Genomic DNA, 21,189 nt, shown 5'->3' on the forward strand with positions numbered 1-21,189 from the left:
GTGTTCAGAGCAAAGGCAAAGTGAATATTATCTAAGTCTTTCACAAGAGAATCCTGTATTGAGTGGGACATTCTGACATATCTGACTAACTCTGGGGCCCAGAAGAGCCAGGGAGGCTTCCCTAACCACTCTGCCTCCGCACTAGCAGGAGCTCTGTACACCCTCATTTGAAACATCCAATCTCTATTGCATCTATCTGGAATTAAGAATGTGATCAGTTATACTAGGTGGATGATAAAGAAGAAAATTAAAAATGGCTATCTTTTCAGGAATAGTCATCATCATCATGATTTAAAATCAGAACATTACATCAGAAAATATTACAGGTGTACTAAATCAGATAAATAAAAATACCTTGCATTTAGCTAGCCCTATTATACTTTCAGAATGCTTTTATATTTATGATTTCATACACAAGTGACAAGCAAATGATAATACAAATATATTTAATATACATCAACTATTCCCTAAGCACAGACGATACTAAAGAAGAATAATAACAGCTACATTTGTTGTGTGATAATTCACAGTGCAATTATATGAGATATGTACTATTGTCCTCATTTTATTGATACTGACACTCTGAAAAGATAAATAAATTGCCCAAAGCCACAAAGCTAATAAGTTCTGGAGCTGCAACTACAAGTCCTCTGATTATTAAATAATGATTTGCCTATTTCATGGCATTGCTTAGAAGTAGTCCTGGCAATCTTTAAAGAAAATCCAAGTGAAACCATTGGACTAGACGAAGTTCGGCAGATTTTCCTCTTAAATAAAATTATTTGTCAAAGAATGTTCCACTGCACTGCCTTCCTTCCTCCCTGCTTCCCTGTAGCCACTGAATTTATTCCCAAATATTTTAAAGTAGGCATCTCTAAATCCCTCAAAATCCTCCCAACAAAATTAAATTGTCTTTAAAATTATGACGTGTTTTTATGATTGAGGCAGGTTGTCACAACTTTAGACAAACAGTTGCGATCCTGATTATCTAAAAAGTCAGTACTAATACTTGACTTTTTACCTTTCTGGTGGTATATGATACATTGCAAGCTCAGCACCTGAATATGCATAGATTTTCTCTGAAGACTACTCAGGAAACCAATAACAATGGTTTCCTCAAGGATGGAGCCTGGGAGATGGAGAAACAGTGGTAGGAGGGAGATTCACCTTTCACTATATATTCTCTTGGTATTGTTTGGGTGTTTTGCCATATGCATTTGTTACAATTTTTAAAATAATTAAAAGAAACCACAAAGTTTATTTCTTAGTTTGGGTTTAAATAACTTTTTGATGTCTTCAGTTTCCTAATTCAATCTCAAGTGTCTGAACCCTGAGCTGCTTGGAAGACTCAACCATTGACACTTGATAGACAAAAACAGTGAAAGAGGCCAGGTGTGTGGTGGCTCACACCTGTAATCTCAGCACTTTGGGAGGCTGAGGTGTGTGGATCACTTGAGTTCAGGGGTTCAAGACCAGCCTGGCCAACATGGTGAAGCCCCATCTCTATTAAAAATACAAAAATTAGCAATGTGTGGTGGCATGTTCCTGTAGTCCCAGCTACTTGGGAGGCTGAGTCAGGAGAATCACTTTAACTGGGGAGGCGGGGGTTGCAGTGAGGTGAGATCATGCCACTGCACTCCAGCCTAGGGGACAGAGGGAGACTCTGTTTCAAAAAAAAAGAAAAAAAAAGCAGTGAAACAATGTAATGTAAAGTAATGGGGTGGGAGGGGGTAATGGGGAGTGAGGGAAGAATATAAAGTAAAAACTTTGAACATTATTTTGTGTAAATTTACTTGAACAAAGAGCTTTTCTGCAAGGTCCCTAGAGCCCCTTGGTTGTGAATGGCAAATTGGCCTTGACTCAAATCCTTTTATAGCAACCAATCAACTAAATCCAAAGGTATGCCATATAAGATGGTGATGTATTTTTCTCTATTTTGAACATAATGAGCCACTTCAAGGAAACAAAATAAGACAGTGATGAAATTTTTTGTAATGAGCTTTGGGATAGTTATTATCTTGTTGGTAACTTGATACTGGAACAGCAGATATAAGTGGATTTAATTTTTTGGAACAATTGCAATATTCTCACTTAGCTTTCATCAGATGAAAACTCAAATCCCTAAAATATGTTCACATTATTTTGGAAAGGGCCACAGATTCACAACATTCTAAATATATAGCCCTAGGGAGAATTCCTCATCAGTAACGGGAAATGTTCTCATAACATCTGTGAACTTATTTCCCTTCTCTGGAATCCACAACCCTCATGTGTCAAAGCAAGCACAGTATACTACCTCTTTCTGGAATGAGGAGTTTGTATTCACATGTGACCCGATAGTGGCTGATGGATATCAAGCACCAAAACAAATTCATTAAAATTTCTAAAATACTTTTATCGTTTGTCTCATATTCTCTTATTTAGGGAAGAGACCCAAGCATCCTAGTCTATGTTATAACACAAACTAGCTGTGTGACCTTGGGGCAGTCACTTAATCCTTCTGTACTGTGTCCTCCTCTGATGAATAAAGAATCATGTCTCCTTTACCCACCTCATAGGATTATTGTGGGATTAAGTGAAATCATGTGTGCATGAACAGTTTGCAAAAACGAGGATGAAACGCCTCAAAGTTATTCTCGACACACTCTCCTGGGCACAGCAGCAGCTATTTAACCTATAATCGCTTCATCTGCTCTCCTCAGCAACGCACCTGCAGAGTTGCACAATTCCGGGGGACGCCTTTCATTAAAAAATACAATGTAAATGGCGCCCCCTGCGGGTTATTCGAATAGAAAACAGCATCCGCTGCAATTTGAGGCCTATGCTGAGCCGGAAATGAAAAGCTGGAATTTGTTTTATCATCGTTTGGGATTCGAAAGCAGCAGCCAAAGAACTAATAGAAGAGTTTGACCTGAGGAAGGCAGCTCTTAGGAAGTCCATTTTTGTGCCTTTTGAAAGAGTTACAGAAAAAGGACTTAGAAATACTCTGCTGGTGCTACTCAAAGCATGGTCTGCAGGCTAGCAATGTCAGCATCTCCGGGAAGCCTGTTAGAAATGCATATTCTCAGGCATCCCTGACTTACTGAATCAAAAACACAGGTAACTGTGTTCTTACAAGCTCTCTGGGGATTCTTATTCATAATACAAGCTTGAGAACTACTTCTTTATGCCATGTACTCCTGGTCATAAGTTACCCTTCTGTCATTGACAGAAAGATCTGTTGAGTTCAAAACAGGCATTACTCCATAAACTGTTTTCTTTGAGTAAATAAAAATTCATCTGAACTCCAAAAGAGGAATGCGTATGTCTGCGTTTGTGTGTGTGTGTGTGTGTGTGTGTGTGTGCATGTGTGCACATATGCATTAGATCATCTTCCCCAATCCTAGGTTTGGTTTCCCATGTCACGCACTGTGATTTGCAGAGCAGTAGAAGAAGAATACTTGGGGACATGCCCATTTCTATTCTTCTGGAAAAGAAACTGGAATAATTTATTGGTTTTCAAAATGAGGAAACCCTAGAGTGTCTTTGAAAGGCAGACAAAAGTAATCATCCCTCCTGCTTGCAACACTGCACTCCAAACCAGGTTTAATTAAGTATTTTAGAAGGAAAGTGGGGCTGAGAGAGAAGAGCCCAGTAATTAACAAGGGGAATCTGAAGGAACTCCTCTGGGGAATGCTCCCAGAAACAAAGACTCAGCAAATAAATCTGTTCTTTGGAGTAAGCCTTAATTTTCATTAAATTGGTCAATTTATACTACAGGACCATAATATACTGCTAAAGCTGTTTTGATTGGCAACTCAGATGAACAATTACTGGGTCCTGCCCACCATTCTCTCTCCAAGCAGAATTCTGACAAGCTTGGTCTCCTGGATCCTTCCTGGAGGCCTGGAACTCATCTAGATCTAACCCTCATACAATCACCCTTACCAAATAGTAAAATGTCAATCTCTGCCATTAGGATGAGTGGTTCTTAGGCCACAGAACAAGTCTGGATTTGCTTAAATGCAGTTTTCATTTCTTCATTTAATGTGGTCAGGGCTTATAGTGTCTTTGTCAAATTTTTCTTCCCATTCTTCATTCTGGAGCTCAAACTAACAGAACCAGGCCATGGCCTAAGAGGCCACATCTGGCTCTTTTGTAGAATGTTGGCTGGTCTGCCCTTTGCCCGACCAATTTGTATGCACCTGTATAGGCCCCTCTAAAATCTCAGGTGGCAGAAAATGTATTCTGTGGACATTTCTAAAACTCACTAATTCAAACAATAATGCCATTTCTTAAACAATTAGATAAACCAAAAAGTCTGCATTCATTTTCACTTCTGTGTTTTACAGTTTGAATGAAATACTATCAATAAGATATTTCTAGTGGGGGGATGAATGGTTGATGTTAGTAATCCTTTTCTTCTCATTGCTGTTAAGGTAACTTTTGTGTTATCCAGCACACTTGTAGAATAGGGTATTCTCTTTAACCAAAATTGTGTCTGGGAGAAAACTATCAGATTTGGAATACAATCATTTTTTAAAATAAAAATTTAGTGGATAGCATGACACCCAAACTGTGCTGAGTAAATTTAATATTTTTGGTATTCATACCAAATATGAATTATGGAACTTTCAACTTTTCAAAGTCATCATTATGATCTCATTATCATTGTGCTTTGGATTTGAGGAGGTGCCAAGTAACAGAGTTTTTGGTAAACAGAATGCTAGAGAGTGGAGCTCCCTCCCTCTCACGTTGCTGCTGTGTGGACTTGCACGGCAGCTGCATATAGCTTTGCAGGAGCTGTCAACAGCAAATGGAGAAACCTTGTCACTAGGTAAATTATTCCAAGTGTGCAGGTAACTAGCAGACTATCTGTCTCAAGCATGTGTTATACAGCTCCAGAGAGTACTGTCATGATATCTAATCTATGCTAACTCTGAAAAGCATGGCATTATGTCTCTATTCCTTCCTAAGAGAAACAATATGCAACCTAGGTTTCCAGACTTTACTTTAAATCAGATTTGTTAGCACAGCAAGGCAATTCCAGATTACATCAAATAAGATGTCAAAGATGGCCCTGGCCCCTGCAGAGGGATGGACGGCCACCTCTGTGATTAGCTTATGATGCAAGGAGAGGGCCCCACCCGCCTCTGCCCCAGAGGATCCTCATTTGCTGCAGGTTACGTCAGACCCCACAAAAATGCAGCCTGGGGTGTGCATGTTCTTCCCTAACCCTGGGATTGCTGAACACATAAGTGTTTTAACTCATTTCTATCATTACTTCATCTCCATTACAACGTTGAGACATAGTTAAAGGATTTCCACTAATAGGAGGCTTATTAATTTTAATTGACAAAAGGAATTACAGAGGCCCTTTGTTTCAGAACAGTTCGACACGGGCAAGGAGAGATGCCATTTCCCCAAACGGGCAGATCTTCTTCTCTTCCTCAGGGCCTCAGGTTAAAGCCACATACATGGGCAGGCCCACAGTGAACACTGTTCTCTAGTGGAGTTTGCATGACCTCCCTGTACCACTTCAAAGATCCATAACAACGCAGCCCCTCCCAGGGCTGCCAGGCCTGTGGCTACCTGTTACTTCATGCCTCTGGTATTTTCAGTGGTGGCCAGCCTGAACTCACACAGCTGCAGCTGCAGCTGCCAACAGCTTTATGTTTTGTGGCTGCCAAGAATCCCCTGCAGAGCTGTGACCAATCATTCATTCAGCAAAATGTGCTGAGCCAGCCACTCCTATGTGCTAGACAGTGGCCCAGATGCCCTGTACCACCAATCACTTTTGGCCTGGAATGCTTTCCTACCACTTTCCCCACCCTGTGGGCTTTAAGGTCAGAGAGATCCAGGCTCCATTATTTACAATTCGTGAGATCATGGATTAGTTACTTAGCCTCTTAAGCCTCAGTTGCTCTGGGTATAAATAATGCAATGTGAAAGCATAACAACGTAAAATGATGTCATATGTAAATTGTTTAGCTCAGTGCCTAGAACATAGAGTAAAAACCAGAGTTTCTCAACCTCAACACCACTGACATTTTGGGAGGTATAATTTTTTGTTATGGAGGTTGTCCCGTGCATTGTAAGGTACCAAGCAGAATCCTTGGTCACTACCCACTAGATGCCAGCTGTGACAACCAAAAATGTCTCCAGACATTGCCAAGTGACCTTTGGAGAACAAAACTGCCCCTGGTTGTGAACCACTGTGTGAAAACTAAAATAATAGTTTCTGCTATTACCATCATTATCATCGAAATAGTATATTCAAGCACACCACTGAAAATTCAAATTCCGCCTACATGGGAGGAAAGCATGTGGGATCCAGATAAGTCAGAGAACTGAACTTACCCTTACAATGATCCTTTCGGAGATGTGGGCAGACAACAAATAGAACTGGTCTTGGTTAGCAGCATACAGTCCAACCACCAACATGAAGTATCTAATTCAGAGACAGCAGACCAATGCCAACACATCAGGAATGGAGACACAATTCGTACAATCAAATACCACCCAACAGTTGATCAACAGTGAACTTATCGAGAAGAGTTTGCCTATTTAAAGACTGCCTTTTCCCTTCTGTTCTAAATTGTCCCGCAGTGAAATAAGAAAGTAGTTGATTCCCTTGCTATCGTTCTGGGTCAGCTCTTTGCCCAGTTGGTGGTATTTGTGAGCTGTTTTACAGGCCCCAAAAGAGCAGGAAAGCAAGCCACCCTGGGGAGATGTCCCAGGAGGGGTCTGGGGTCAGCCTATCTGTGCTGGTTCAGCACAGGCCTCTCCATGCTGCAGTTCTGGGCCCTCAGCACAGCATGGCTCACAAATACAACAGGAAGCCACCTTAAAAGTCCCTTTGTTCAGAGCCACAGAAGCCACATTAAGGCCTGGGCCTTAATGGAGGCTGACTCCTAGGGTCTGCCCAACCACACTGGATGCTTCCCAATTCAGCCTGCTCTTGGCCATGTATCCTATGCCTTCAACAACCTCAGGGCTTGACTTTAGCCAAAGACTGAGACCTCCTTTTCAGTTGCTTCCAAGGTAATTTTCATCACTGTTATTTCAATTACCTCTTCACATGTACCACTGATGAGACAGTTTTAAGACTAGACCACTTCTTAAAAGTCAAAATTAAAACTACCTTCTTCAAAGAAGCTTTTGCCCTGAGAACTGCACAAAAAATCTTCACCAGCTTCTTCTGTAACACTCCTGTTCTCCTAGAGAACAAGAGTTTCCCTCTGCATCTAAAGTAAATCAGTAAGAGTAGTAACTGTTATCATTATTAGTATTAGCTACTATCAAGAGCTCAGTGTGTCATGTACCAGGCTAAGCAGTTTACCTACATTAGTCTATTTAGATCCCCAAAACAACTTTATTGGAGTAAAATATTGTTATTGTCTCTATTTTACAGGACAGGAATATGAGTCTCAGAGAGGTTAAGTTATATGCCCAAGGTCACTCACCTAGTAAATGCCAGTATAAAATAGTCAAATTCAATTCTATCCAACTCCAAAACCTATGTTCTAAAACTAGCAGTTCTCAAACTTGAGCATTATCAGTGTCACCTGGAGGGTTTGTTGAACTACAAATTGCTGAGCTCCATCCCCAGAGTTTTTGATTCAGAGCTTTTGATTCTTCAGTAAGGCCCGAGCACTCGCATTTTTAACAAGTGTCCATCTCTGCTAGTCCTGGAATCACACTTTGAAAACCACAGGTTTAAATCATGAAAACAAGTTATTTTCTTTTTTAATCAAAAAGGTCATAGCAGAACTTCAGGACTAGAGACCAGCACACTGGTTGAGAAATGCAGTCAGTCCTCAATCTTTGGGTGGCAATGAGACATAAATGTGGTCACTCTAGAAAACCATGGAGGGAATCGAGCCAGGCAGAGATAGGGCAGGGCAGGAAGGTGGGCATTGCAGGGTATGGGTGTGGGAGAAGAAAGATGTCCATGGGTAAAGGAGAAATGTTAATAAACTGAGAGTCAGAGAAGGGAGGAAAGTGACTTAGAGGCCCTGTGTGCTGACTGGTAGCACCAGGAGGATCACAGGGGCCCCAGGAGGGCACTTCCGGGACAGATAAAGTACCCAGCCACACTGCCATGCATACAGTGACCTCAGTACCTCTGGTCTGGATTTGGTTTTCCCTTTTTTCTCATATTATTTGCTGTGGTTTCACTGAAGTGTAATCGTCCCAGCGTTACTTTGGTGACCTGGTCAGCCAGTAGGTCAATTCTAAAACAGTAAAAAACCAACAGACTATAAGAGAACACCAAATCTCTGATTATATCTAATCCACTTTCAGACTCTCAACTATGCTTGGTTCCCAGTTCTCACCACACTGGGAGAACAGTTTATTCTAGTCACCGATTATTAACTGCTATCCACAGCATGGTCAGGAATAGCTGCCAGGAAGGCCATGGAATATCTTGAAGGGTAAGAAATGCTCACTCAGCAAAAGCTCAAGCTCAAGCCTGGAGTTTCCAAGTCAGAAGGGCCATATGCTCCATATATCCAGCATGGTTCCTTTTACCTCCACAATGGGGCAAGAAAATCTTTCATTTGTGCCGCTGCCACTGTTGTGACAGCATTCACCTCTTGACTGAAGCAGTTTAGGTCTCACATGAATGCCTTTGCACCCCCTTCACGTATTTGCCTCTCCTAGCCTAGCAGTGGGAGGCAGCTTCCTTCACAGGAAGGCCACATACACCCTGCCCAGGCAAGGGAGAACCAGATGCACCACACACATTTAGTGCTGTGTTTGTACAAGTGGCTTCTGGACTGTCCAAGTCATGAAACCATCTTCTTCTCAGCCCAAAGGGGGTTGACTCAGGGTCAAAACCCTGAGATGTCTCCACTGTATCCCAGCCAAACCGGTCAAAAAGCAAATCCCACTCACTCTAAGTCATCCTACAGAGAGGACTCTACCTTGGACTGCCATATTGCTTTGCACACTACCAGCTATATATGCTTTCTATATTGGAGTCCATTCCGCAAGCTATTAACATGGCTTTAAAGGATAAGAAAAAATGACTTCTAAGTACAGCATGGATATACAATCTTGAAATTAATTCAATCAACATCATGCTGATTTAAATGAAAAATTAAAAGAAAGATCTAGCCATGATTTATCTCAAGGAACTAAAGTTGATAGTAAGGTTGTTAGCAAAGTTTTTAGCAATAAACAACATAAAAATAACAGTGGTTTAAAAATTGATCGTTTTATAAAGAATTTTTGCAACAGTTTCAATGCATAGTACAACTCTATTTTTGTTGATAAACATATATGCATAATGTTAACATTAATACTACATTAATGGTAGGGGCACTGTGGCTCACACCTGTAATCCCAGCACTTTGGGAAGCTGAGCCAGGCAGGTCGCCTGAGTTCAGGAATTCGAGACCAACCTGGCCAAAGTGGTGAAACCCCAACTCTACTAAAGATGCAAAAAATTAGCTGGGCGTGGTGGCGCATGCCTGTAATCCCAGCTACTCCGGAGGCTGAGGCAGGAGAATCACTTGAACCCAGGAGGCAGAGGTTGCAGTGAGCTCAGAGTGTGCCACTGCGCTCCAGCCTGGGCAACAAAAGCAAAATTCTTTCTCAAAAAAAAAAAAACAAAAAACCTCTATTAACATTATTAATTTGGATGCTGTGGTAGGTTTCATTTTAGGTAACCAAAATAAATTAGATAATAAATAAAATTATATATATATAAAACAAATAAATTAGATGTTTATTCACAAAATATTCACAAAGGAATTCGGAAAATAAATTCTTACTTAACAGGATTGAAAATCTTTTTGCTCCTATCTGCTTGGGACTGTTCAATAGCAATTATTTGATTGGTGGCTTCTACCTGTATGAAACAACAAAAAGTAAATTAATTATTTAATTAATTAATTTATAAAAATGTTAATTCGAAAAGAACGTTCGAGGACTTAAAAAGTTTTTCAAGGCATCACCCTAGGCCCTGGGCAGGAGGAACAAGTCACTGAAAAGACACATAAGACAGGAGTCCCTACCTTAACTCAGTGTTCTGTTGATGAGGGAAAAAATAAATACCTGTGAAATTAAACAACGAGAACACAAGACAGCAGAGTCTTTCAGGTAGGCAGTGAATACAGAGTAGGCTAGAAGATGACTGAAACATCAGGGGTAAGGCAGCTTCTTATTTATTCATTCATTCTAGAAGTACTTATGGAGCACCCACTATGTACCAGGAACTGCTTTAGGCATTAGAGATAAGAACTGAACACAATTAACAAAATTTGCTGTCCTTGGGGAGCTTACATTCCACTATGAAAAAACAATGATATACAATATAATAAATAAAACATAGGAATTAGCATTTATTCAGCATCTGCTACAAACTCTTCTTGTTCTGTGATATTGGAAAGGACTTGTGAGACCAGCCCTGTAATATAAAACTGGTGGGTATTCACATTGTAACAAATCTTTCTAGAAAGCAATTGGTGGCCTATATCAAGAGTTTTAATAATATTTGTATCTTTCATGTGTAAATTCCCCTTCTGGAATGTATCCTTATGCAAAGGTGGGTTTACATGGATGTTCACTGAAGTTTTATTAACAATAAAAAATGGAAAATAAACAAAACTAATAATAATAAAGGAATTAATACGATGCATCCATACAATGGAAAACTATATCATCTTTGTGAACAATATTTTTATGGGGTCCTTAATAATATCATACAATGTGATGTTGACAATATAGCACTAGCAATATGAGATTAATTTCAATAACAGAAAAAATGAGAAAAAAATAGGCTACCAAATGGTGGATCCCAAATACAAATGAATTTTATCTCTTTTTCATACTTTTCTGTTAGGTTCCAAAATTTTCACAATGAACTAATATTACATTCATATTCATAAAATGAATGACTTTTTGTTGCTTGTTTGTTTGATGTTTTTACGTATTTTTGTTTCTGTTTTGTTTTTAAGAGCTCAATTTGGTACAAGAACAGTTATGTGTGCAGTAGCCAAGCCTTAGTGCCTAAGCCCAGGTTAGCTATCAGAATAAAATATGTCGGCCAGGCACAATGTCTCATGCCTGCAATTCCAACACTTTGGGGGGCAGAAGCAGGAGGATTGCTGGAGCCCAGGAAGTTGAGGCTGTAGTGAGCTGTAATAAAGCCACTGCACTCCAGCCTAGGTGACAGAGCAAGACCCTGTCTTAAAGAAAACAAAACATCAACCAAAACAACAAAATATGCAGATAATGAATGCTTCTCCCTCTTAGGAACTGGATATAAAGTTACAATTTAAGAAATACTTTTTGATCACTCAGAAGTCATATTACCTGCATTCTGAACCCAGCTCTATCATTTACTACTTTGGATGAATTGCATAACCTTATTGGACCTCAGTCTCCCCTCTGTTAAACTGTAGAGGAGGGGTATTGACTAAATTAGTGGCTCCTTGGCGTTTTTTTAGGTCACAGATCTCTTTGATAATCTGATGAAAATAAGGGATCTACTTAATATGGAAATGCATCAATATCAATAAAAATAATTAAAAATACATTTAGTAAAAGAATTGCAAGAGTATTCACTGAAAACTATAAAACTACAATTTGAAGTGATGCTGTGCCATTTTCTGAGCCCAGGCTCATGAAATTGGCATCTTGGCTGGATATGGTGGCTCATGCCTGTTATCCCAGCACTTTGGGAGGCCTGGGCAGGAGGGCCACTTGAGCCCAGGAATTCAAGATCAGCCCAGGCAACATAGTGAAACCCCATCTCCACAGAAACAGCCAGACATGGTGGCACACACCTGTGGTCTCAGCTATTTGGGAGGCTCCCACTTGAGCCCGGGAGGTCAAGGCTACAATGAGCCATAATTATGCTGCTGTGCTCCAACCCGGGTGACAGAGCAAGACCATGTCTCAAAGAAAAAAGAAAGAGAGAGAGAGAGAGAGAGAAAGAAAGAAAGAGAAAGAAAGAGAGAGAGAGAGAGAGAGAGAGAGAGAGAGAGGGAGGGAGGGAGGGAGGGAGGGAGGGACATCTTTCACTTCACTTGTCTTGCAATGTTTATTCTTAGAACTCAGCCACCACGCTGTGAAGAAACACAAGCTATCCCATAGAGCAGTTCACATGGAGAAGAGCTAAGCCCTGTCAGTTAGAGCCCCATTTGAGCTCCAGCTGATGGCCAGCCCAAACTCAACAGGCATCTGAGTGCTTCTTGAAAATGGCCCAGTTAAGCTGCCCCAGTTGATGACTTCTGAACAAAGATGAGTTGTCATAGTCACATCCTGACCCAGTTGCAGATTTGTGACCAAAATAAAGGACTGTTATTCTTTTAAGTCATTTTGGGATAAGTTTGTCATGCAGTAATAGACAACTGAAACAAAATAAATGTTGACTGATATAAACTGAACTAAATAAAAGACACACCTTAATGCCAAAAGCTTTCAAGTAAAACATTTCTATTGGCTTTCGGCCCATCTCGGTTTCAACAAATTTTGGACTTCCCCAAACTTGGATGTGAATGGTTATCTGAAAATGATTCTTCTTTTGGCAAACAAAAGCTTCATCTGCTGGTGAAAAATTAAATCCTTTGTCTGTTACAACTCGATAGCCCACATCAGGTCTATGAAAAGAGAAACCAAGAAACCAGTTTTACAAATATTTTCTACATATTTATTTTCATTAACAATACTAATTATATAAACATTTCAAGAAAATGTCCTGTGAAAAGTGCCTTTTGCTATATTTAATCAATTGATTTCTTAAATTTTTAATGAGGAAATAAAAATAACATTTCAAAACACAGCTGGCTATTTCCCAGCTTTTTATTTTCTCACAAAAACATACAATCTTTTTTTTTTTGAGATGGAGTCTTGCTCTGTCCCCTAAGCTGGAGTGCAGCAGCACCATCTTGGCTCACTGCAACCTCAGCCTCCCGAGTTCAAGCAATTCTCCTGCCTCAGCCTCCTGAGTCACTGGGACTACAGGTGTGCACCACCATGCCCAGCTAAGTTTTGTATTTTTAGTAGAGACAGGGTTTTGCCATGTTGGCCAGACTGGGTTTCAAACTCCTGACCTCAATCGATCCCACCCGCCTCGGCATCCCAAAGTGCTAGGATTACAGGCGTGAGCACCCAGTTAGAAGTATAATTCTTGCCAAATGGAAGCATTATTTTTTCAGATTGCCTTTCCCCTTTGTGCTTTCTAGACTTTTAATTTGACTCCACAATACAATAGAAAAATGTAGGCTAGATGTTGAGAAGTCAACACATTACTTAGACTTGTGAAATATCTGGGGTAAAATTAATCTCTTTTCTCCTTTAGGAAAAAAAAAAAGTCTCAAAATTTCACCAGTAACACAGTATTTAAAAAGTCACTTAGATGAAAGAATATTCAGCCTATTGATGATCATATGAAAAAGCAGACTTAGCTTAGGAATAGCTTAGACTATGAATAGCTCTGAAATCAAATCAACCAGAGCCAGTTACACAATCGATTGGAAACCTGTTTTCACTAGAGTATGGTCATTTCCTTTTTATTCTCCCAACTTGGTAAAAGCACTGAAAACCTACCAAGGTGGTTACTTCTGCAGAAAGAAATGGGATAGTGGTATCAAAAGAAATTTGATAGGGTGGCTAATCAAATTTTTGCTTTATTGGTTTTATCATTGCTATTTCCAATAGCAATGCTTTGTGTATATAAATTGAGCATTCCAAATCTGAAAATCCCAAATCTGAAGTGCTCCAAGATCCTAAACTTTTTTTTTTTTTTTTTGAGACAGAGTCTTGCTCTGTCGCTCAGGCTGGAGTGCAGTGGCATGATCTCAGCTCACTGCAACCTCCGCCTCCTGGGTTCAAGCAATTCTCCCTGCCTCAGTCTACTGAGTAGCTGGGATTACAGGCTCCAGCCACCATGCCCGACCAATTTTTGTATTTTTTTAGTAGAGATGGGGTTTCGCCATGTTGGCCAGACTGGTCTTGAACTCCTGACCTCAGGTGATCTGCCCGCCTCGGCCTCCCAGAATGCTGGGATTACAGGCGTGAGCCACTGCACCCAACCGATCCAAAACTTTTTGAACACTAACATGATGCTCAAAAGAAATGCTCACTGGAGCATTTCAGATTTCAGATTTTTGGATTAGGGTAAGTATAACACAATCTTCCAAAATCCAAAAAAGTTCCCAAATCAGAAATACTTCCGATCTCCAACATTTCAGATAAGGAATACTCAAACTGTAATAGGTTTAATAAAATAATTCTAAAGTGTTAATAAAAAGAAAACATATTAAATGCATAACATTATCAAATAGAGAATATAAAAGTTGAAAACTTCTTTGGTGAATTTTTCCCATGCATGATGAAAATATGCAGCAAGATTTTTAATTCATCAAGCTTCCTAAATGCGGGTTTCTTCTCAAGAAAGAAGCTCTCCACAAGCAGAGGAGGGCAGTACTCACTGCTGTACTACTGTACACATCTATGCATCCTGGGATCTCAGTTTGGATGGTTGCTATTATGATGAATAACACAGAGTTTCTAAATTTTCCTCTAATTCCAGAAACAGAAAAAATTAATGGGTCTCTTGGGAGAAGAGTGTTCATGTGCTTTGCACCTCCCCAATTGATTAAGTTATTGAGTCATTGATTACCCTGAAGAAGCCAATCAGTCAAAGGCTTCACAATCACAGTGCCTGCCAGCAGCAAAAAGAAAATCCATTGAATGAAGAATTTGTTAAAGACTACACATCTTATGTCATCTGGAAACTTCTTATTGACTCAGGTTTCTGCTGATTTGTTCATCTAAAGGCTAGATGGATAGAACTATATAGATTTTACTACAGAGGGTAGTAAGAACTGTCTTGGTTGAGAATAAAAGGAGATTTTTGGTGATGTTTTATGCTTCACTGTCAAAAACTCTGAAAAAAAGTACAGCTAAGACATGAGCGTTAGGCTGAAATTTAGCAGTAATCAGAAATGTAATCAATCAATAAGAATTATACTGTTGACCATTATTCTGAACCTTAAACACCAATCTCTGATTATACAAATCTGCTTACCTAAGAATAGCAATTCTGCTTTTGATATCAAAAGTTAAGTATAAAGTCAATTAAACTAGTTTTTTAAAAGTTCTTTGATAGCATTGAAACATTATTCAGAAAAAAAATTGATAAAATTTTAATGCCCTAACTGTACTGTTTTTAGGTAACTTAAGAAAATGATATTTTTGTAACAAATTAGACCTAACCATATAAGAAAAGACGGGTGTTTTTCCGTCTCATTGATATTAGTAGTGAAATTAGGAAGGCCTGAATTCTAATCTGGGTAAATATTGCCTTCCTTTTTTGCTTAGGAAAAGTGAATTGTGGCTAAATACTCAACATAAATAGGCCTCAATACTTTTGAGTTGATACCATCTGTGTTCTCCTTTCTTTCCATATCCTCTGTGTTCTCCATTTTTTTCTAGATTATTGGAGCCAAGATAGGCTGTTCAAAAAAACTTAAAAATGTTTTCAAATAAGAAGAGAGATAACACTTACCTTGAAAACTTGATCAACTTGATGCATAGAGCCTGGGAAGCAGTTAAGTTTTAATTAAAACATTGAGCCTGCATGTGACAGTTTCATACCTCGGTGCTCATATTTCATATAGAACATGGAGTATTCCCCAAGAGATAATCTAATGAAGGCCAAGCCTCAAAGCCAAAACCCATTGACCCCTCATTTCTTTTTCTAATTGCACACAGTAGAAAAGACACAAAGTCATGACATTTCAATGATACAATGAGCAATGAGCTTCCTTTAGCTTATTAAACATATCAACTCCCAAAGTCTGTTTAACTCCCTAGATTTTGTTTTAAGGAAAATATCTCTTCCTTCTAGTACATCCACCATAAAAGCCCTAGTGATAGTTTTACTGTATTTGAATTTGGAAAATTTTAAAAGGCACTCAAGTTATAGCCCAGTGAAAATTCCAGAAGATTTAGGTAGGTAAATTACATGCTAAGAAATAAAGAAGTTTAAAGGATGTTTAAGAGTAATAATATAGGAGTCCACATTTATTTCTTGAAACTATGGCATAAAAATTGGGTGAAGGTTTTCCACTTTTTTAGGATGTTTTGTATGATTTGACTTCAGACTCCTTACCATAAAGAAACCACCTACTGTGATTGCTGCAGGATATATTGTCAATGAACTTGGTAATATTCATTCACAGCATATATGTTGGGGGTGGTCATTGGCTCACAATTTAATGTGGTCCCCAGAAAATTATTTTATGGCATTATAAATTAACTGCAGGATTAAATGTTAGTGAGTTGGGGAATGTCTATATTCCAGTTTTTAGTTTAAACTGGGCATGTGATCCCAGAAAGATTCCTTCTTTCTCCATCATTTAGTGGTTAAATTATAATCAGATAGAACTATAAGTCTGGCTTTCTGAAGGCCAGAAACCCATGTCCCAACTATTTCTTTGTTAGGATGCAAAAAATGAGGAGTAAGACAGACACTTTCTCATTGACTTGCCCCACTTGACCAGAAGTGACCTCAAAGCTCCAGTGCTTGAACTCAGTACTGAGATTTGGCACTGTTTTTCTCCCCTCACTCTCCAGCCCACCCAAGGCCACTTACAGTTTTTCATAATGACTGTTTAATAAGCTGTGCCAAGGAACACTATGGTATGGCTGCCACTTCAGAGCAGGGGAGCACTGGTCTGGAGGCATTCCGTGCTGTCCCTCACTGTCAGGGTCCTGGACTTCACAGCTGTGACTCCTACTTGTCACTGCAAAGAAACAGGTGGGTCAGAGCCTTCCTTCCAGGCTGTTTTTCCTAGACTCACAGCTAGCAGCATGAAGCTGATGAGTGGGCCATGTGTAAGGCAAAGTGACCAGGGAAGTGTCATGTGCTGTGGGTAGGGGGCGTGCTGCTGACCTCATTTTCTCATCTGTAAAAGGAGCAGCCTGGGGTCAGCAATGTCAATGGGTGGGGGGACTTGTTGGAAACTTTGTTCCTAATATCTATCTACCCTACATCCTGCATAGCTTCTCCTCACTTTCAGTCTGTGTAGTTGCAGTGAAGTCCACTCCCAGAGCCAGGAGGGTAGGTGACCCAGCTCAATCAATCAAAGTACAGCATTCAGTCCTTGCATCAGTAATTGCATCAGCGGTGGACATGTGGCCTATCCCAATTCAAGCAGAGTGGATCTCAGCACTTCAGGGATGCTCACTCTTCTCCATGAGGTTTGAACCTGCAAGATACATCCCCAGCAGCTGCTGGCACCATTTGGGGACATGAGGAAAAAGCCCATCTGGGAATGATGCCAGCACAGCAGAAGGCAGAGTTAAAAATGAAGGGCACCCAGTCCTCACAGTGTCATATGAGTTCTGGGACCCAATTCTAAACCTCGGGTTATAGGAGCCAGTGGTTCCCCTGATTCTGTTTTTTGCTTGTTTTGTTGTTGTTTTATTTTGCTTTTTTCACACAAGATAGTTTGAGGGTTTGTTGGTTTTTTTTTTTTTTTTTTTTTTTTTGGTTTGTTTTTGTTCACTGCAACCAATATATTTTAATTTTGGCAGGTCTTTTGTGGCTCCAAGATTCTGTGGTCCAACTAGTTTTTTGAACTTAGACCAGGTTATTTATTCACTTGGAGTCTTACTTCCCTCAACTGCAAAACAGAAATTAAAAACATGTATCCTGCCATCTTTACACATTACAGCATTACACAAGCAGAGAGAAAGACATAATGGAAGTGAAAGCACTTTCAGAAGCTAGAACCAAGATAAAGTAACAGAGAAAATCTTGTTAGTGTGCAATATCAACTGTAGAAAACTGCCACTTTTCTATGTCAAAAATGGTCAAATAACAGCAATTTCACATGTGCAACCTCCTATTTTGCATAATCCTTGCAACTTGTCTTAATTTCAGTATGTCTCCTAAACCATATGGATTCAACCTCAGATAATTTTTATGTAAAATGGTATTGGTATGGTTGCTGTTCCCTTTTCTTTTCTTTTCTCTTTTTTTTTTTTTTTTTTTTTTTTTTGAGACGGATTCTCGCTCTGTCGCCCAGGCTGGAGTGCAGTGGTGCGATCTCGGCTCACTGCAAGCTCCGCCTCCTGGGTTCAAGCCATTCTCCTGCCTCAGCCTCCCGAGTAGCTGGGACCACAGGCGCCCGCCACCACGCCCGGCTAGTTTTTTATATTTTTAGTAGAGACATGGTTTCACCATGTTAGCCAGGATGGTCTCGATCTCCCGACCTGGTGATCCGCCCACCTCGACCCCCCAAAGTGCTGGGATTACAGGTGTGAGCCACCTGCGCCCGGCCTGCTGTCCTCTTTTAACTCCTCTACCATCACTCATGCCTGACATCAGAAGGGAATGGGAAATAGTGGGTGTTTGTAAGAGCAGGTTCAGGCTCTCAGTAACAAGGTACAAATAGGATATTAGCTCCTACTGAATGTGCCCACCTAGCCCACAGCTTGGAGAATGCAGGAGAAAGGAGCTGGGTTGTTTTTTAATCTTCAGACTTTTCCTTTCTTTATACTTCCATTGAGGACTTCCTAAAATAAATAGAGCTGCTTCAAGTTGCTTTTCATCCCAAATGTAAAAAAAAAAAAAAAAAATTTCTCTTGGGGTATTGCTATTAAATGTCACCTAAGCAAAATATGCATTTTTTGTTTTTATAAAACATCCATTTTAGAAAGATTTCTCAAAACCCTGAAAAACTTTTTTCCCAGCTACAAACACAGGAAGTGGACAATGCAAGGAGCTCTTCATGCTCTCACTCCTCCAAAAGCCACCCGGTCTAAAATATTTAAAAAAAAAAAAAAAAAAAAAGGAAAGAAACCCTTCTATGGTTATCCTGCTTACACCAAATTGAGAGAAAGAGAGAACATAATTCTTTCTTTTTTGTCTTCCTCTCTCCTACAATGAAGAAAGGGTTGAGAGCCTGGAGTTTCGAATCAAGACAGATCTGGGTTTGAATCACAATTCTACACTTAAGGGCTGAGCAATCTTACAAAAATGATTTAAGCTCTCTGAGCTTCAATTTTTCCATCTGCAAAATGGGAGTAATTATGTTACCTCTCAAGTTGTTGAAGGGGTTCAATGAGGCCATGACTGCAAAACGCAGAGCACAGTGTCTGCCACTGGTAAGAGTTTAAACAATGGTGCCTTCACTAGTGGCGCTGTCATTATCACTGTACTTGTTTCAACTTAGGTGGCTCAGAATTTCCTAAGAAGCCTTGGGAAATACTTCTGTTGTTGGCCTCCATGGTAGCTCTATCTAATGTGAAACGACTAACCCATGTGCCTGACTGAATACTGGCTAAATCATACCCTTTCCCACTCAAGCGTGGCAGCGAGGTCAGTGTTCCCAGGCATGCATCCAAAAGCCAGCTCGACTCCTGCAGACACTGATGGGGAGAGTGGACAGCGGCAGGGAGGATTGTCAAAGACAACAGCATTTCCTGCCCTTTGTCATCTAAACAGTAGGGGTATCAGAGCAGCCGCTCCAATAGGGGTGACACAGTTGTGGCTTCCCTGGGAGATGGCTATCAGATGGGAAAAGCCTAGGGACCAGAAGCTGGGGTTACAGGCCCACACTGAAACCCAAGGCACACACCTGAGCCTAGTGCTAGAACTTATTCATATTAATATTACTAATGATGTCTCCTACTTTGAGTGCTTTCTGCACCACAGGTGCTGTCCCAGACACTTTACATAGTATTCCATCAGCTCCCTAAACTGTCTCCCAGGTAAGAATCCTTTTGTTCCATAAACTTTCTTTTTGGAAGGACACTGTACATCAAGAAGAGTATACAGATCATGAGTACACAATTTTGTACTTTACAAAATGATCTAGTGGTATAGGATATTTTGAGCCCTCCAGGAGATACCTACATGCACCCATCAATAATTAGTCTCTCCTCCCCAAGACTGACCACTATCCTAAAATCTAACACCATAGCAGAGTTTATAGGAATGGAATACTATGATGTAATATATACTCTTATATGCGGAGCTGGCCTTTTTTTTTTTTTAAGGGTCTTGCTCTGTCACCCAGGCTGGAGTGCAATGGCACAATCATAGCTCACTGTAGCTTCAACTTCCTGGGCTGAAGTTATCCTCCCACCTCAGCCTCCTGAGTTGGGACCACAGGTGTGTGCCACAACATCAGCTAATTTTTTTTTTTTTTTTTTTTTTTTTTTTTTTTCTGTAGAGACAGGATCTTACTTTGTTTCCCAGGCTGGTCTCAAACTTCTGGGCTCAAGCAATCCACCCACCTCAGCCTCCCAAAGCGCTGAAATTATAGGCATGAGCCCATGCCTGACCTCATTGGCCTCTTTTTCCCAACAGTATATTTATGGGATTCATTCATTAGTGTTGCAAATGGCAGTCCTTTGCTCATTCTCATTGCCATATTGTACTCCACTGTATAAATAAACCACAATTTATCTTGCCGTTGATGGCCATTTGGTATCTTTTTGTTTTGTGGTTGTTATAAGTAATGCTGCTCTAGACATTCTTATGCATGTCTTTTGGTGGGCATATGTACACATTCCTGCTAGTTATACTTCTAGGGGTGGAATCACCGGGTTGTAGGACATGCTTTAGTAGATACTGCCAAAAGTATTTCTAAAGTGGTTATGAGGTAAGGATTCTTAATCTCATTTAACAAATGTAGAAACTGACTTTCAAAGACCTGAAATAACTTGCCCAGTGTCACAGCTGTTAAGTGGAAGAGGTGAGATTCAAATCTTCCTCTTCACTTCATGCTAGATTAAGGTTCTCTTGAGAAAAATCTAACAGAAGTGAGAATGTAAAAGCAGCAAACTGCCTAAGTCCAGACCTTTTGGAGAAAACTAATAGCTTGCATTTGAATGCCTTCAAAATATGTTTGCATAACTTATTTTAAAAAGTCTTAGAGATGGATAAAGTCAAAATTATTATTCCCATTTCATAATCAAGAAAAATAAGGCTCTGGGAATCCCAGATTCCTGGAGAGACACGATAGGTACATTTTCTGATGCTACAGTGTGAATTCAGCCAGTGCATCTCTGACTGTGGGCCACCGGCCGTGACTCTAGGGCTGGAAAACCCTTTTGTATTTGAGGTTCAAAATAACAGAGGGTTGAAGTCTCTCAGGGAGGCCATGAACCCTTTTTTTATTTGGGGTTCAGACCAAGTAGGGCCAGGAACCAACTGGTAGGAGCCTCCTTACCGGA

The 21,189-nt window shown here is 40.1% G+C and overlaps 1 protein-coding gene across 1 annotated transcript in view; it reads right to left on the reverse strand.

Moving 5' to 3' along the window:
* MYRFL (myelin regulatory factor like) overlaps positions 1-21,189 on the reverse strand; it is a 112,845-nt gene that overhangs the window by 49,065 nt on the left and 42,591 nt on the right. The window contains exons 6-10 of the mRNA XM_010358764.2: positions 16,595-16,745; positions 12,398-12,593; positions 9,762-9,838; positions 8,106-8,216; positions 6,340-6,430 (exon numbers count right to left, since the gene is read on the reverse strand). Of these exons, the coding sequence (XP_010357066.1) occupies positions 6,340-6,430; positions 8,106-8,216; positions 9,762-9,838; positions 12,398-12,593; positions 16,595-16,745 (626 nt within the window). The remainder of the gene's footprint in view (positions 1-6,339; positions 6,431-8,105; positions 8,217-9,761; positions 9,839-12,397; positions 12,594-16,594; positions 16,746-21,189) is intronic.

Source organism: Rhinopithecus roxellana, chromosome 10 (genome assembly GCF_007565055.1).
Source record: "Rhinopithecus roxellana isolate Shanxi Qingling chromosome 10, ASM756505v1, whole genome shotgun sequence".
NCBI lineage: Eukaryota > Metazoa > Chordata > Mammalia > Primates > Cercopithecidae > Rhinopithecus > Rhinopithecus roxellana.